General features: G+C 43.2%; 1 protein-coding gene and 1 pseudogene across 2 annotated transcripts in view; both read left to right on the top strand.

Moving 5' to 3' along the window:
* LOC110197793 (uncharacterized) overlaps nt 1-16,450 on the top strand; it is a 32,877-nt gene that overhangs the window by 9,009 nt on the left and 7,418 nt on the right. Inside the window, exon 4 of one of the 2 annotated variants that reach the window (XM_078146417.1) lies at nt 5,067-6,290. In XM_078146417.1, the coding sequence (XP_078002543.1) occupies nt 5,067-6,290 (1,224 nt within the window). Of the gene's footprint in view, nt 1-5,066; nt 8,717-16,450 lie in introns of those variants that run through there. The other variant, XM_020971853.2, reaches the window with a different exon arrangement.
* On the top strand, nt 11,885-13,954 carry LOC110197740 (methylosome protein WDR77 pseudogene; annotated as a pseudogene).

Below are 16,450 nucleotides of genomic sequence, written 5' to 3'. Positions count from 1 at the left end.
AGACTCTCCCATTTCCTAGGGTCTTGGATCACCAGCTGGAGCCCTTAGAGCCCATTGGAGCCAAGCCCCTGCCCTGACAGTGAAGATTCTGAGGTTCCTGCCCAGGGTCTTACAGCTAAGCTAGGAAGTTTCTGAGGCAGGATTCAAACCCAGGGCTTTGGGACTCCAGCTCTGGGGCTCTACTCACCACACTACACTGATTGTCTTTCCATTCACTATTTAGGTCGGGAATGCTTAGGACAGCAGGTTGATTTTAGGAGGACTGTAACTTGAGTGTGAAAAATTATACCTTTATTTTCACTAACCTCTAATGGAAATTTAGCGTTTCCTTCAGTTACTTAAAAACAGTATTCTGAAAAGGAGTCCTTAGGCTTCAGCAGCCTGCCTGGTGCCCGAGTGATCCAAGGGGCAAAACCCTTCCTCTTTGAACTTCAAGTTGGCCATCTTGAAAATGAAGGGCTCAGACCATGGGATCTGGTCTAAGATGGAAAAGAACTCATGGAATGACTTGAGCCCTGAAGGAGCCATCTAATCCACCCTCCCATTCCCATGCCACGTGTCCAACAAGTTGGTGGGGACCATCCCTGAGGGAGGCCACCCTACCACTGCCTCCATTTTTCAGAAGCTTTCAGTTAGCTTGACATATAATTGGTAACAGTAAATGTTCTCTCCATGGGTTGTGTTTCCCTCTTCATATTTTTTTTATTTTAGTCATTTGTTCTTCCTTGATTGTGAAAGAAAAAAATATATCACATAGTTATTGTTTTTTCTGGCATTGAGTCTTAAAAAAAAAAAAGACAGGCACCTAGGTGGCACAGTGGATAGAGCACTGGGCTTGGAATTGGGAAATTTGGAACTCATCTTCCTGAGTTCAAATCCAGCCTCAGACACTTCTTACTAGCTGGGTGACCCTGGGCAAGTCACTTAACCCTGTTTGCCTCAGTTCCCTCATCTGTAAAATGAGCTGGAGAAGGAAATAGCAATCTGTCCAGTATCTCTGCCAAGAAAACCCCAAATGGGTCATGGAGAGTCACAGGTGACTGAAACAACTGAACTGATGTTTACCATCTCAAATGTCTTTTTAATTTTGATTACCATTATGTCTTCTTTGCTTTCCAGGGCTTCTGCATTTCTGTTTGTCTTGAAGTTAGTAACTTACTGATTTTCTAGTTTGTTTTTTTTTTAGTTGCATGGTCAGTTCACTGGTCTGATTTTTTTTTAATATAAATTTTCCCTGAAGGCTTGCTTTAGCTTATCCCACCAACTTTTTAATACCTCAACATTATTAGAAGAATTTTCTACAACTTCTGTGACTCACTCATATTTTAGAATTGTGTTAGTTGGTCTCCATTTAAGTCTTGGTCCTTTGTTCACATTTCCATGATGGATTCTAGTTTTTATGGTATTAGAGCCAACATAACATAACTTAACTCAACACAACACAACACAACACAACACAAGGTTAGCATGCTGAGAGCCAGGTAGACCTGGGCTGAAATCCCCAGTTCTGATGCATAGTGGCTGTGGCTGTCACTCAGGGCAAAACACTCAGCCTACCAGAGCTCTAGGGAACCCTCCAAACCCAGAAGGTTATGCATTGGTGGAGAGAATTTCATCACACAGTAGTTCCTTATACTGGTGAAATCTTGGGTCCAGTCACTATTCCTATTGCCTCCAAAGTATGAGGTTCACATTTCTGCCTTTCTGCATGCATTGATGAATTGGGTTCTACATGCAGTTCCATGAGGTCACTTTTTGGAGAGATGATAGGCAATGCCGGAAAGGATCTATATTTCACAAGATACTCATTCATTAATCACTCGAGATCCATCATATTAAATTTTTCCATCTTTCTGTTCAGAACCTTAATTTTTATTATTTAGTTTTCTATTAGCCTTGTCCAGGGCTCAAAGAGAGATGTTGAATTCCCCACCAATGGTTGTCTACCACCCAGGTCCTCCTGTAATTCATGTAGCTTTTCCCCTAAGTACAGATATCATTTGGCACACGTGTAATATAGACATTGTTTCATTATCTTTGATGACTTTAAACATGTAGTTTCCCTTCTTCATCTTTTCTACATATCTATTTTTGTTATTGCTGTGTCTGAGGTCAAGAATGCCAATCTTGCTTTTGGGGGGATTCTGTTGAGGCATAATAAATAATGTGCCCATATTAACAGAACCAGAGAGAGAGAACCCCACCAACCCAATCTAAGGAAGACATCAACTGAGCAAACCCAGGTCCTAGTGGATTGATAAGTGACTTCTAGTAGACACTGAAAGAATAATGAACCCCAGGAGATAGAAATGATTTACGAAAATAGAGAAAAGGGGCATCTTCCCTTCTTTTCGTATCTTATCCAACTCTTAGCCTTTTATACAGAGAAACAAAACCGTAGACCAATATCACCAGTGGATATTGATGCAAAAATATTGAATAAATCATTAGCAAAACAGTATAGTCAAAGCATTATTCACTGTGACCCAGTTGGGTTTATGCCAAGAATGGAGGAGTGGTTCAACATTAGGAAAATGATCAACATAAAAAAATTATATTAAGGGTGAGGAAGAGCCATTTATTAAGCGCCAACTATGTGCCAGGCACTGTTCTAAGTGCTTTTACAAATGTTATGTCAATTAATCCTCACAAAAACCCTGGGGGGTAGGTGCTTTTATTGTCCCCATTTTTGAATTGAGAAAATGGAGGCAAACAAGTTAAGTGACTTGCTCAAGGTCACACAACTAGTGTCAGAGGCCTGATTTGAACTCAGGTCTTCCAGACACTGAGCCCAATACTTTGTCCTCTGTACCACCAGTAATAGAATAATTAAAACTCCATGCTTATCATAGATTCAGGGAGAAAAGCCTTTGACAAAATGTGCCATTTATTTATGATCAAGATGCCAGAGAACATGGGAACAAAAGGATTCCTCTACAACATAAAGCTTCTATTTGAACTCTGACACCTGGAAAGGTTAAAGGTCATGCTGAGTCAGCATGTTCTCAGGCAAGATAAGGGCTTGTGTGGAGGGCAAGATAAAGACCTTTCTCAGAGGTAGCACTGATGAAAAAGAAAACTGGGCTTTAAAAATGCTATTAGCTTTTGATAACTCTTCATAATTTAAATCAATTAGCAAAGAAGAAATCAATTATAAAATTAGGAAGAGAAAGGAAGAGAAAAGAAAGGTCTCATATTATTTGTTTTTTAAAATTTTTATTTGTGAAGTTGACAAATATCAAGTGTGAACATTTCTGTATACTAAGAACAGAAGATAGATAGATATAGGTATCTAAAACTGTGCACGGTAGTGCCAACACTGCCCTGTTTGTCTGTGTCTCCTTCCAAACTTCCTTCCACTTTCCTCTGCGCATTTTTTAAAAATGTTAGTGATGGGGGCAGCTAGGTGGCGCAGTGGATAGAGCACCAGCCCTGAAGTCAGGAGGACCTGAGTTCAAATGTGGCCTCAGACCGAACACTTGACACTCACTAGCTCTGTGACCCTGGGCAAGTCACTTAACCCCAACTGCCTAAAAAAAAAAAGTCAATGACATTAATTTCTTTATTTTTTCTTTTTTTGTGTAACTATCCTGTTCCCTCAAAAAACACACACATGCCCTACTCCCAGCTCTCCCTTGTCTCAAATAAGTATAATCAAGCAAGACAACTCGTGCATTAGTTGTGCCTGAAAACCTTAGGTCCCGTTCCACGTCTGCAGCCTGTCACCTCTCAGTCTTCTGGAGGCAAAACTGGCCCTGCCTTCCTTATTTGATGCTAGAAGCTCTGTTAATGATATCATAGGAGTAAAGCAAAGACATCTACTTTATGATGGAGTTCTAGAAAGGCTAGCTATAGGAATATGACAAGAAAAGGAAATTAAGCACTTAAGCCTAGACAAAAAGGAGGAAAAATCATCTCCATTAGCCAATGACAGGATTGTTTACGTAGAAAACCCCAGAGATTCAACAAAAAAGCATCGTTTCAATAAAATAGGAAACAAAATAAACCAACAAAAATGTTTGTACCTATCCCTATTAATGCAAGAGGAGAAGTTTAAATCAAAACAACTTCAAAATGCATTAAATGTCTACATGCTAGTTTACCAAAATGCACCATAACGCTAATCTCCTTACAGAGAACCTCCCACGTCACAGAAGAAGTGTTCCACTTTTAGACAGCTCTAATTAGTAGGAAGTTTTTCCTTACATCAGCTTTATTTTTTTTGTTTGTTTGCTTTTTCCGTTTTTAAAATTAATTTATTTTGATTTATCAACAATCACTTCCATATTCTTTTGAGTTGAAAATTTTTCTCCCCGTTCCTCCCCCCCCAGACGGTGCACGATCTGATATAGGTTTTACATTTAAATACCCATTAAACATATTTTCACATTAATGAAGTTGTAAATAAAAGTTAAAACCAATAGGAGGAACCTACATCAGCTTTAAATTGATCTCTTCACAATTTCCACCCATCAGTCCTACTTCTGGGCCAGGCAGAGGAAATCAGACCTCTAATACCTAGCAGTATGAGATCAGGGATAGAGCACTAGACTTGGAGTCAGGAAGACCTGGGTTCAAATATAGTCTCAAACACTTATCAGTGGGGTAACCCTTGGCGACTCACTTCATCTCCTTGGGCCTCAGTTTCCTCATCTGAAAAATGAGGGGGTTGGACTCAATGACCTCTAAGGTCCCTTCCAGCTCTGAATTTCTGATTCTATGATCTTCTTGTCACCAATATGAATGGCCCCAGTTACTTCAGCTAATATTTATATGATCTAAATCAGAGGCCCTCTACTGCCTTAGAGGTTCTCCAGCTTCTCAATGTGTCCCTTCTAACATGTGGTAGGGAGAACTGAGGACTGTGATCCAGATGTGATCTGACCAGGGTAGAGGACAACAACAGTATAACCCAAACTCTCAGTGTGCCCAAGAGTGCCCTAGCACCTTTGGTGGCCAGCTCACTCTGGGCTAGTGAGATTCAGGATTTTGGCAGGAACTGGACTAGCCTTCTGAAGTCCCTTACAACTTGGAAGCAAATACTCTTCATTGTCTGTTCCTTTCAGTCTGGGACACAAGATTGGAGAACCAGAAATTAGTGGAAACACAAGAAGTATCATCAGGCACATTCATGGGAAGAGGAAATATTCTTCAGAATGACCTAGTGGAGGAGAGTCCTGTTGAGGAATTCAGGCTGTGGGAGCAAATGAGAAATCTTGCAGTGGAAGCTCCAGAGGAAGTCCTTGCCCAAGAAGGGGACTTCAGTGAACTGACTCTCCTTCCCAAGGAAACCTCCAGTGGTCAGAGAGGTGATGAATACAATGACTTTGAGAGTAAATCCAGGCACACAAGCTCATGCCATCATAACAGATGTCGGAATCTCTCCTATTACCAGCCAACCTTTATTCCACACGAGAGGCTACAGAGGACTGAGAGGGCCTCTGAATGTGAGGACTATGAAAAGGCTGTTAGCCAGAACTCACATCCTGTCCAACCTCAGAGTGTTCGTACTATAAAGAAACCTTTTGAATGTAAGGAATGTGGAAAGTGTTTTAGCTGGAGTTCAGGACTTATTGAACATCAGAGAATTCACACTGGAGAGAAACCATACAAATGTAAAGAATGTGGGAAGGCCTTCAGCCAAAACTCAACTCTTACTCGCCATGACAGAATTCACACTAGAGAGAAACCATATACATGTAAGGAATGTGGGAAGGCCTTTACCTACTCTTCATCCCTTATTAAACATAAAAGAATTCATAGTGGAGAAAAACCCTATGGATGTAATGAATGTGGGTCAGCCTTCAGGCATAGGTCATATCTCACTAAACACCAGAAAATACACAATGAAGAGAAACATTACATATGTATGGAATGTGGGAAGGCTTTCACACGGAGCTCACACCTTCTTCAACATCATAAAATTCACACTGGAGAGAAACCCTATAAATGTAAGGAATGTGGGAAGGCCTTCATCCAGATCTCAGCCCTTATTATGCATGAAAGAACTCACAGTGGAGAAAAACCTTATAAATGTGAGGAATGTGGAAAATTCTTCAGTCAGCGCTCCAATCTTGCACAACATCATAAAATTCACACTGGAGAGAAACCTTATAAATGTAAAGAATGTGGGAAAGCCTTCAGCCAGAGCTCAGCCCTTACCACACATGAAAGAATTCACAGTGGAGAGAAACCTTATGAATGTGAGAAATGTGGAAAATCCTTCAGTCAACGCTCAAACCTCACTCAGCATCAGAGAATCCACACAGGAGAGAAACATTATGAATGCCATTGACGTTCACTCAGAGGAAGGACCTTTACCGTCTGAGGATTCATGCTGGAGAAATGCTCTGTAGAAATGTAATGACTGGAGGCAGCTAGGTGGCACAGTGGATAGAGCACCAGCCCTGAAAGCAGCAGGATCTGAGTTCAAATCTGGCCTCAGATCAAACACTTGACTTACTGACTGTGTGACCCTGGGCAAGTCACTTAACCCCAATTGACTAAAAATAAAAATAAATAAAAGAAATGTAATAATTACCATGGCATAACTTTCACTGTGGAGAAGCCTTATTGAAAATTGTAAATACCACCCTGGACAGAAACCCTAAGAATCCCAAGAAACGTAGAAAAGCCTTCAAACAGTGGTGTCCCTGCTCCACCATAAGTGAACTTGTTCTGGATGGATTCCTACAAAGGGAAAGATTGTAGTTTTCTGATTTCATGATGTGTTGTGACAGAACCGTCTCAAAATGCAGTCAGACCACCTCTAATCCATGTATAAGCATTCATTGAGATGGACGCCTCTCATGAAGCAGGCTAAGTTCCAAGGAACCAGCAACTTTAGTGAAAGAAAGATAGTTTTTTATAGGGTAAAGATGCCATTACATAACAGAAATGATGAATATTATAAGGGCTGGAGGGGTTTGTTAAGGGATTGGGTGATAGGGGAGGGATCCCAGCCTCAGTGGAACTATGCATGTGATTTCCCACAATGTGTATAGAAAAGCCCATGTAGGCTATGTCGTATGTATGATAATGATATTATAAAAAGCCTCTGAATATATTATAATAAGCCTCTCTAAATTCACCTAAAGGACAACTTTTTCTATTACCATGCAGGTGCCTACTTAGGGAAAATCCCTTCTATTTTTGGGGGGTCCATATCATGTTCAGGCATCCTGGTGGTGATGCTTTCTGATTGGCTGGCTATTGTGGTCCTGTCTGAGACTAGATGGATGTGGTTGAGTGCATGGATGCATCTGCTGTTTCCCTGTTGTTCTAGTGAGCAGTGAGGCACATATGAAGAAGTTAGGACAATAAGTGGGGCTGGGGGAAGGCAGTGGCTACGTAGGGGAAGTGGGCCTGCTGTTCATTGGGGCCTATAAGGAAGTGTGAACATTGGGCCTGGGGCCAGCTTTATTACGATTCCATCCATAGGAAAGGGATAAGTGGTCATGTCTAAGCTCAGCTTTCCTCCATCACCACAGAAAAAGAAATGTGCCACATAAAATGACATAAAATGCTTACATGATATAAATAAGAGGAAGAGACAGAAATCCCCATAAGAAAAATCCTGCAGAAAGGCCAGCTAAAAGACAGAAGTACTGAATAAACTGAAAACTCCTAATATTCTAATTAGATACTATGGGCAAAAAAGTTCCAAGAAATCTTGGAGGACAAGGAAGTATATTGTGATATCAATTACAAATCCCCAGAAATAAGAATACAACTATTGCAAGAAGCCTGATGTCCTTCATAGTTGAGAAACTTTTAAAAGATTAAAAGCAGGCAGTATGGTGTAGTCTTTAGAGATCTGGCCTCAGAATTAGGAAAATTTGTATTTAAGTCCTGTCTCTGATACATGCTAACTATGGCTGTGGGCAAGTCACTTAATCAGTCAGTCAATAAACATCAAATGCGTACTATGTTCCAGGCACTGTGCTAAGTGCTGAGGATACAAAAAGAGCCAAAAGGTAGTCTCTACCCTCAAGAAGCTTACAATCTAATGGGGCAAAGATATACAAAGTAAGCTATATAAAGGATAAATGGGGAAATAACAGAGGGAATCTCAGTGACCCAGGTAGCTTTATAAAACTAGATGCCAACTTCAATTGATGGAGGGAGTTTACTCAGTGAGAATTCCCTATATCAATGGAATCACAAGTACAGTTTTTAAAAAAAAGATTAAAAGGAGATATGAAGGAAATTCAAGTCTTAAATATAAATTCAGAAATGCAAACAAGAGGAATCAGTTTAGAGGAGCAGTTGTATAAAAGATTAACAAATAGCGGACACCCTGATAGACAGTGGTAGAAGTAGACCCCCAAAATATCAAGATGCAACAAGAGACAGAAGAGCAACATTGAAAGACAGAAATATTGGAACAATTGAGATCTCACCCAACTCAGAAGCATAGAACTTATAGAAAGAGCTTGGCCAAGACCCAGAAGCAACCCAGTTTAGTAGTCCTATGCTCAATAAATCCCCAAACACACTCCCAAGGGAAGGAGTTCTTATTTTGTAAGAGCCTCTGGGAAAACTGGAAAAATGGTTTCACTATTTACACTGGTTCTTTTTAAAATTAATTTTTGTTTTTTCTTCTGAACTTAAATACCAAAAAAAATTTCAACATATACAACAGACACTGTGAATCTCCATTTTATACCCCCTTTTTTTAGTATATAATAAATTCCATGTTACTTCCAAAACTGTCCTACTTGTCTTTGCTTCTTTCTGAAATTTCTCCGTTCTCTTCTGTGTATTTTAAAATACTTAAATGAAAACGATGTTCTGTGAACACAGATTATAAGCAACTTTTGTTTTTTGTTTTGTTTTGTTTAGTTTTTTCACTTTGTTTTTCTTGAGGTTTTTTTTTGGTCCATGTTTTTTCCCCCCACAACATGACTATTATGGATATATTTTGCATGACTACATATATATAACTTATTTGGAATTTCTTACCTTCTCAATGAGGGGAGGGAGATAGGGAGAGAATTTGGAACTCAAAGTCTTAAAAAGGAATGTTATAAAAAAATAGAATAAGTATTTTAATGAACTTCTTTTGGTTTCACTATTGCTAACATTCTCTTTCTCCCCTCCATCCTCCCTGCATTCAAAAAATGAGAAAAAGAGAGGAAATAAAAATCTATTGTAGGGTATGGTGAAAGTATTAGTGTATTAAAAAGGAGGAAATGAATAGTAAAGAACTAAAATGTAAGGGGGTCCCTTAGATTGCCTCTTAGTTGGGGAATGGCTAAACAAATTGTGCTAAATGAATGTAATAAAATATTATTGGGTAGTTAGAAATCATGAAGAGCCAGTATCAGAGAATCCTGAGGGGGGGGAATACACTGGACAGGGGAAGGAAGATTAGGGGAAAATATCTCACATAATCAAAGTGCCAAATAGACATCTATACAAACATGGAGAGGGGAGCAGCTAACATCTGAACTTTCATCTGAACTTGTTAAAGGAACAAAGAATATACACACAGTTGGGTACAGAAATCTATCTTACCCTATAAGGAGGTAAAAATGGACAGGGATAATAGAAGGGGAGGGGGACTGATAAAAGGAAGGGCAGATTGGGGAAGGTGGTGATGAGAAGTAAAACACTTGGGAGCTTGTGAGGAGGGAAATGGTATGGGTAAAAGGGAGAGAGAGGGAGAGATAAACAACAGAAAAATAGCATGGAGGGAAATACACAGTTAAATGTGAATGGGATAAATACGCCCATAAAAATTGAAGCAGATAGCAGAATGAATTTAAAAAAACCAGAATCCTACAATATGTCATTTACAAGAAACAGATTTGAAGCACAGAGACATATACAGAGTAAAGGTAAGGGGCTGGAACAGAATCTATTATGCTTCAGCTGGACCAAAGAAGATATAGAAAGCATTATAAAAGGTTAAATAGATAATTTGGATTATATAAAATTTAAAAGGTTTTTACAAACAAAACCAATGCAACCAAAATTAAAAGGAAAACAGAAAACTGGGGGAAATTTTTGCAACAAATATCTATGATAAAGGCCTCATTTTTCAAATATATAGAATCAAATTTATAAAAATACAAGTCATTCTCCAATTGTTAAATGGTCAAAGGATATGAACAGGCAGTTTTCAAAGAAATCAAAGCTATCTCAAGTCATAAGAAAAAGAAGGGCTCTAAATCACTATTGATTAGAGAAATGCAAATTTAAACAACTTTGAGGTACTGCCTCACACTTATCAGACTGGCTAAGAGTACAAAAAAAAAAAAAGAAAATGATGGATGTTGGAGGGGATGTGGAAAAACTAGGACACTAATGCATTGTTGGTGGAATTGTGAACTGATCCAACCATTGTGGAGAGCAATTTGGAACTACAGCCAAAAGGCTATAAAACTGCATATACCTTCTGATCCAGCAATATTACTACTAGGTCTGTATCCCAAAGACATAAAAAAATGGCAGGGGCGGGGTAGAGAAGGACCTATTTGTACAAAAATATTTACAGCAGTTCTTTCTGTGGTGGCTGAGAATTGGAAATTGAAGGGATGCCCTTCAATGCCAATTGGGGAATGGCTGAACAGCTGGTGGTATAGGATTATTATGGAATATTATTGTACTCTAAGAAATGACAAGCAGGATGATTTCAGACAAACCTGGAAAGACTCACATGAACTGATGCTGAATGAAGTGAGCAGAACCAGAAGAACTTTGTACACAGTAATAGCAACATTGTAACAATGATCAACAATGAATGACTTAGCTCTTCTCAGTGATACAATGATCTAAAACAATCCCAAAGGACTCATGATGAAACATACTATCTGCCTCCAGAGAAAGAACTGATATTGACTGAAGCAGGCTGGTTTCTACTTTCATTCTTTCTCTTTTACTCTAGTCTTCTTGTACAAAATGACTGATATGGAAATGTTTTGTGTAACCTCCCATCTCAGTGAGGGAGGGATAGAATTTGGAACTCAAAACCTTAAAAAACTTTAAAAATTGTTTTAACATGTTATGGAGGGGAAAATAAATTTAATTAGATACAATAAAATATAAATTTGATTCGATGTTAATAATGTATTTTCAATAATTATTAAATATATAGAAATTAATATAAATAGACATGTAATTAGATGCCGCCTGGTGCAGTGGATCCAGGTAGGGAGCTTGAAGGCTTGAAGAAACGATAGCAGTTCCACAGCGTGGGATCCACGCAAGACATAGGGGGTTGGGGGGCGGGGGCGGAGTGTACCTCCTCGTCCTAGATCAAGGGTCCCTTCCTTTCGAACCATTGCCTACTGCGCCTGCGCGAGTACGATCTCTCTCTCTCTCTCTCTCTCTCTCTCTCTCTCTCTCTCTCTCTCTCTCTCTCTCTCTCTCTCTCTCTCTCTCTCTCTCTCTCTCTCTCTCTCTCTCTCTCTCTCTCTCTCTCTCTCTCTCTCTCTCTCTCTCTCTCTCTCTCTCTCTCTCTCTCTCTCTCTCTCTCTCTCTCTCTCTCTCTCTCTTCCCTCCTTTCTCTTTCTCTTTCCTCTATCTCTCTCCGTGGCTTCCCAACATAGGGGCAGAAGAGAGAGGCCCCTGTGTGACGTCACGAGCCTGAGGGCGGGGCGGTGTTTCTGGTCCGCCCAAGACCATGCCCGTGAGTGTCTTTGTGTGTCATTGGTCCCCTTGGGGCTGCTGGGTTTGTGTGTCCTTGTCTTCCTCCGTGTGCGTGAATGTATGTGCGTGGTTGTATATTCCCGTGTGGGTGTGCGTGTGTGATTGTATGTCGCTGTGTGGTGGCTTCCCTTGCAGTCGCGTTTACAAAGTGCTGGTGCGTGATTTGTGTCCCTTTTTATCCCTGTGCGTGTCCGTGTTTTGTCGGGGGTGTGTCCACACATGTCCCTGTATGTGTACCCGCGCCTTGGGCTTCCCTCACGGGCTCTGGTTTGCCCTGGATGCCTACAGCGATTTCTGTTCGGCTTTTGTCCCCCGGCCCCCACCCGTGACCACGCTTGTGTGTGTGTGTGTGTGTATATGTGTGTGTGTGTGTGCGCGCGCGTGTCCGCGCCGTGGGCTTCCCTCACGGGCTCTGGTTTGCCCTGGATGCCTACAGCGATTTCTGTTCGGCTTTTGTGCCCCGTCCCTCCCCCCCACCCGTGACCACGCTTGTATACGTGTGCCCACGCCTTGGGCTCCCCTCGGGGGCTCTAGGCCCTTGTGTCGCAGGGGTCCACACCCTGCTGCCAGCATTCCTAGAACGCCTGCTGTGTGCCAGGCATCCCCCCCCATCCCACCCACGCACCCACTCCTCAGCTTTTTCTAGACTGGAGGAAGGAGGGAGACCCGACCCGAGGGGCAGCAGGAGGAGGTGGCAGCCCCAGGAAAGGGTTTCCGAATCATCCTCAGAACTGCCAACATTTCCATGGCCCCGTAGAGGACTTGGCCAAGTGCCTGGGTGCATCGAGAGCTGGACCACGGCCCAGGAAACTCATCCCAGCCTGGAGAGTTCCCCAGAGCCCCAAGTCCCTTCACAGGGCTGGGTCCCAGGCCGGCCTCAAAGCCAGATCCTCCATCCCCTGCGCCCCATTCTAGGCTGCCTCCCCCTATAGCATTTGCTGTCCTTCCCTTAGAGGTCAGTGACCCAGCCGGTTGGAGGGCAGCATCCACTTCCTGACTCCAGCCCAGAGATCCAGCTTTGAGGCCAAGCTGCTGCTCAAGGCTGAGCCTTAGGTTGGTTTGAAAGCAGTAGGGAAAGAACCAATAAAGACATAGGGAATGTGTACTCTACAGTGTACATGATCTGAATTCCTTGAAAAAGGGGAGAGAATGATGCCTGCGGGCTGGTGGATATTTATCACCGGGATCTGAATGAATGAATGAATGAATGAATGAATGAATGAATGAATGAATGAATGAAACAGCATTTATTAAGCATGGGTTCTAGGAATAGCTAGACAATCATTCTAGAATGTTCCTGTTCTCCAGGAACTCCTGTCAAAATGGGGGAGACAACTTCCACGGGAGGCTTCAGTTGAGGGCAAATGGCAAGGGGACATATACATCGCCTGGGTGGGGAACCTCGGTATCTTCGTGGCCTCTGACTCTGGTGCTGTGGAGTTGTGGGAGCTGGATGAGGGCGAGACACTCATCGTCAACAAGTTCTGCAACTATGAAGTGGTGTCAGCATTCTGATCAATGGCACTGGGGCCATCTGTGGCAGCAAGGACTTCTAGGTCAAAGTTTGGAACCTTGCTAGAGAAAAAGCCCTGAACTCCTATAGAGTTCACTCTGGCCAAGTCTTCTGTGGTGCTGCTTGTCCCTACAAGGAGTCTAAGTTCTTGTCATGCAGTGAGGACAATAGAATTTTACTTTGGGATACCTGGCACCCCAAGCCAGCTACACATATTGGCCAAAGTGCCACCCATCACCTTCCTACCTCACTGGCCTGGCATCCTCAGAAGGAAAAAGTTTTTGCTTTTGCTGATGAGAATGGCACTGTCTTCCTTGTGGACATCAAGAGCCCTAAAACTCTCCTCAGTTCCTCTGTGCACTCCCAGAGCATCACAAAGCTGGTGTTCTCGCTAGACAATATTCCCCTGCTGGGGTCCCTCAGTGAAGACTGTTCTCCCCAGTGGTGCTTGACTCTGGCCTTGAAGAGGGGTTCAGAAGCCAAGCCCACAGAGACTGTTTGTTGGGTTTTTTTTTTTTTGGTGAGGCAATCAGGGTTAAGTGACTTACCCAGGGTCACACAGCTAGTAAGTGTCATGTGTCTGAAGCCCGGATTTGAACTCAGGTCCTCCTGAGTCCAAGACTGGAGCTCTATCCACTGCACCACCTAGCTGCCCCCCACAGAGACTTTGTGAGAGATGCTATGTGGCCCCCACTCAAGCACTTCCTGCTCACCACTGTGGGCTGGGACCACACTGTACCCTCAGAGCCACTTACAATTCCTGATCCCAGCGATGCCAGCAAGTAGATTTGAGGGGAAAAAAGGCAAACTCCTACAAATCCACATCCACCTACCCCCTGGTTTGTGAGAAGACAAGTCCTGTATGTAGCAGGTTTGATATGTTAGAGCTGAACAGTTGAGGCACCGAGGTTCTCTGCCTGGGGTCCTGTACAGTCATAAAGAGAGGAGCACCTAGGTGGCATGGTGGATATAGCTCTGGCCTTGGAGTCAGGAGGACCTGAGTTCAAATGTGACCTCAGACATGTGACACTTACCAGCTGCATGACCCTGGGCAAATCACTTAACCCCAAGTGCCTTGCCAAAAAAAAAAAAGTCATAAGGAGACAGCTATTTCTGTTTTTAGAATATATTTAAATTTTTTTAAAAAGTGATGATCAGGACTGTCTGTTCCCACATCTAGTTACTTCCCCTTGTTTCTCCTTCTCAAAAAGTCCATAAAGGGTAGAGAAGTGTCTCTTCATTTCCCTCTGGTGGTGAGGAATTTGCAAAATCCTGGGGATCAAGTGAGACTTAGGCATCCCTGTGTCCTAGGGATGGTGTTCTTCACTTGCCCTTTGGGGTTTTCGGTTATTGTGATTATAGAACTGGGACGGAAACGGGAAACTCTTCCAAAGCCTTTCTCAGCTTGGGTAACACTAGGACAACCTCTTCCCTTGCTCACTTAAAGTGGTTTCTTTCCCTTAACATGAATCCTTCTGTGGCTGAGCAGTAAGCAAAAAGGTCAATTTTTCCTAGGTTTTTGGGACCCTGTTCCCCTAATGCAGCCACAGCACTCAGGGAGATTCCTTACCACCTTCTTGCCCTAATCCTAAGAGACAAGTTCAATGTTTTCTTTTGGCTAGATGCCAGAGGTGGAGTGGCTTAGAGTTGGTTTGGGGACATCCGGAGAGATTTGAGGAGAGAATGGGAGGTGGGGCAAGACAGAAAATGGACAGACTAGAGGGGGGCTTTGGGATCTGCTCCTCTGATACCAAAGTACCCTGACCACCTTCTTCTGAGGCTTCTCAGCTTTCAAGAGTTGGCTTGCTGTGGTTGGGGCCATGTCAATTATAGAGATTCCATTGCCAAGAGCCATCCCAGTGGAGAATCTTAGATGATTTGGTGAAATACAATTCTCTGTTTTGGGTTAAAAAAAAAAAAAAAGAATGAATAGCAGTTCTGGGCTTGGAGCTTGGAGTCTCCTCAACAACCAGTACCTGGGACCTTCATCCCCCTCCATCTGCCCACAGTATCCAGAGCCCTTCCAGGTCCACTTGCTGTCCATCTGACCCTACCACTGTGCCCTCTCTTGCCTTCCTCTTCCCAAAGGCCTGTGCCAGGGGAGGCCACTGGCTCAGCACGGACACGTTCTGTTACAGGAAGCAGTGACGTTCAGGGACGTGGCTGTGGACTTTACAGAGGAGGAATGGGGGTGCCTGAGCCCGGCTCAGAGGGAGCTCTACTGGGAGGTGATGCTGGAGAACTACAGGAACTTGGTGTCCCTGGGTAAGGCCACCTCCCCTGGGCTCAGGCTCTGACCTACAGATACCTCCCCCTGAAAGATAGCCCTGACTTCTGGAGTCTAGAATGTGGAGTCTGTGATAGGCTCAGCTGAAGTGGTTCAGAAATGAGACTCCTCTTCTTTGGGGGGCCAGAAACAGGGTGTGTTCATGCTTTCCTGCCCTTCCCCTGGCTAGAGATTGCCCCGAGACCAATAAATAGAGAACTCCATAGGATGGGGTGCTATCGCCAGAATGGACAAGGGGAAAAGGACCCTGGATTATTGGGGGTGACAAGCAGGAGAACTTCTGAGTGTTAGGGATGACCCACAGCAAGCCCTTTGCTTTACAGAAGAGGAGACTGAGGCAGAAAGGTCAGTGACATTTTCTAAGTTCACACAGAATGGCAGAAATGTGGCTAGACATGGGGCCTCTTGTGTCCGGGCAGGGGCTCTCCCACCCGAACCCCAGCACTTCTCTGCTTACACCTCTTTTGGGGTCAAAGGCCAACCAATCTGGCTCTCTTCAGTCCCAGTCTGGCATTTTTTCTAGTTGAGCCAGCTCATTTTACTTATGGGGAAACTGAGGACAGGGAGGTGATAAATTGCCTGGCAACAAAGATCCTTCAGCTGCAGGATGAGTTTTAAGGAATGTTCCAGAGATTCTTTGGGCTGCAGAGGAAGGGTGGCACCAGATGGCTTCCCAGGTTGCTTTCAGCTCCTGAGACTCTATGCCCCCTCTGACTTGCCCAAGCTCACTCCAGGAGAGACCTTCAGGGGTGGAGCCAAGATGGCAGAGTAAAAGCAGTGACTTGCTTGAGCTCTCCCTCAAACCACTCCAAATATCTATTAAAAATGGGTCTAAACAAATTCTAAAGCAGTAGAACCCACAAAAAGACAGAGTGAAACAAATTTCCAGCCCAAGACGGCCAAGGTCACTCCAGGCTGGCTCCAGGCTCCACAGCTGCCCCCTCCTTTGAAGTCCATCCCCACCTTCCTGCTTCCTTCTGCACATCCAGAGATGC

The sequence above is a fragment of the Phascolarctos cinereus genome, unplaced genomic scaffold (genome assembly GCF_003287225.1).
Source record: "Phascolarctos cinereus isolate Bilbo 61053 unplaced genomic scaffold, phaCin_HiC Scaffold_726;HRSCAF=1367, whole genome shotgun sequence".
In the NCBI taxonomy this organism is placed as follows: Eukaryota; Metazoa; Chordata; class Mammalia; order Diprotodontia; family Phascolarctidae; genus Phascolarctos; species Phascolarctos cinereus.
This window is presented reverse-complemented; position numbering and strand designations above follow the sequence as displayed.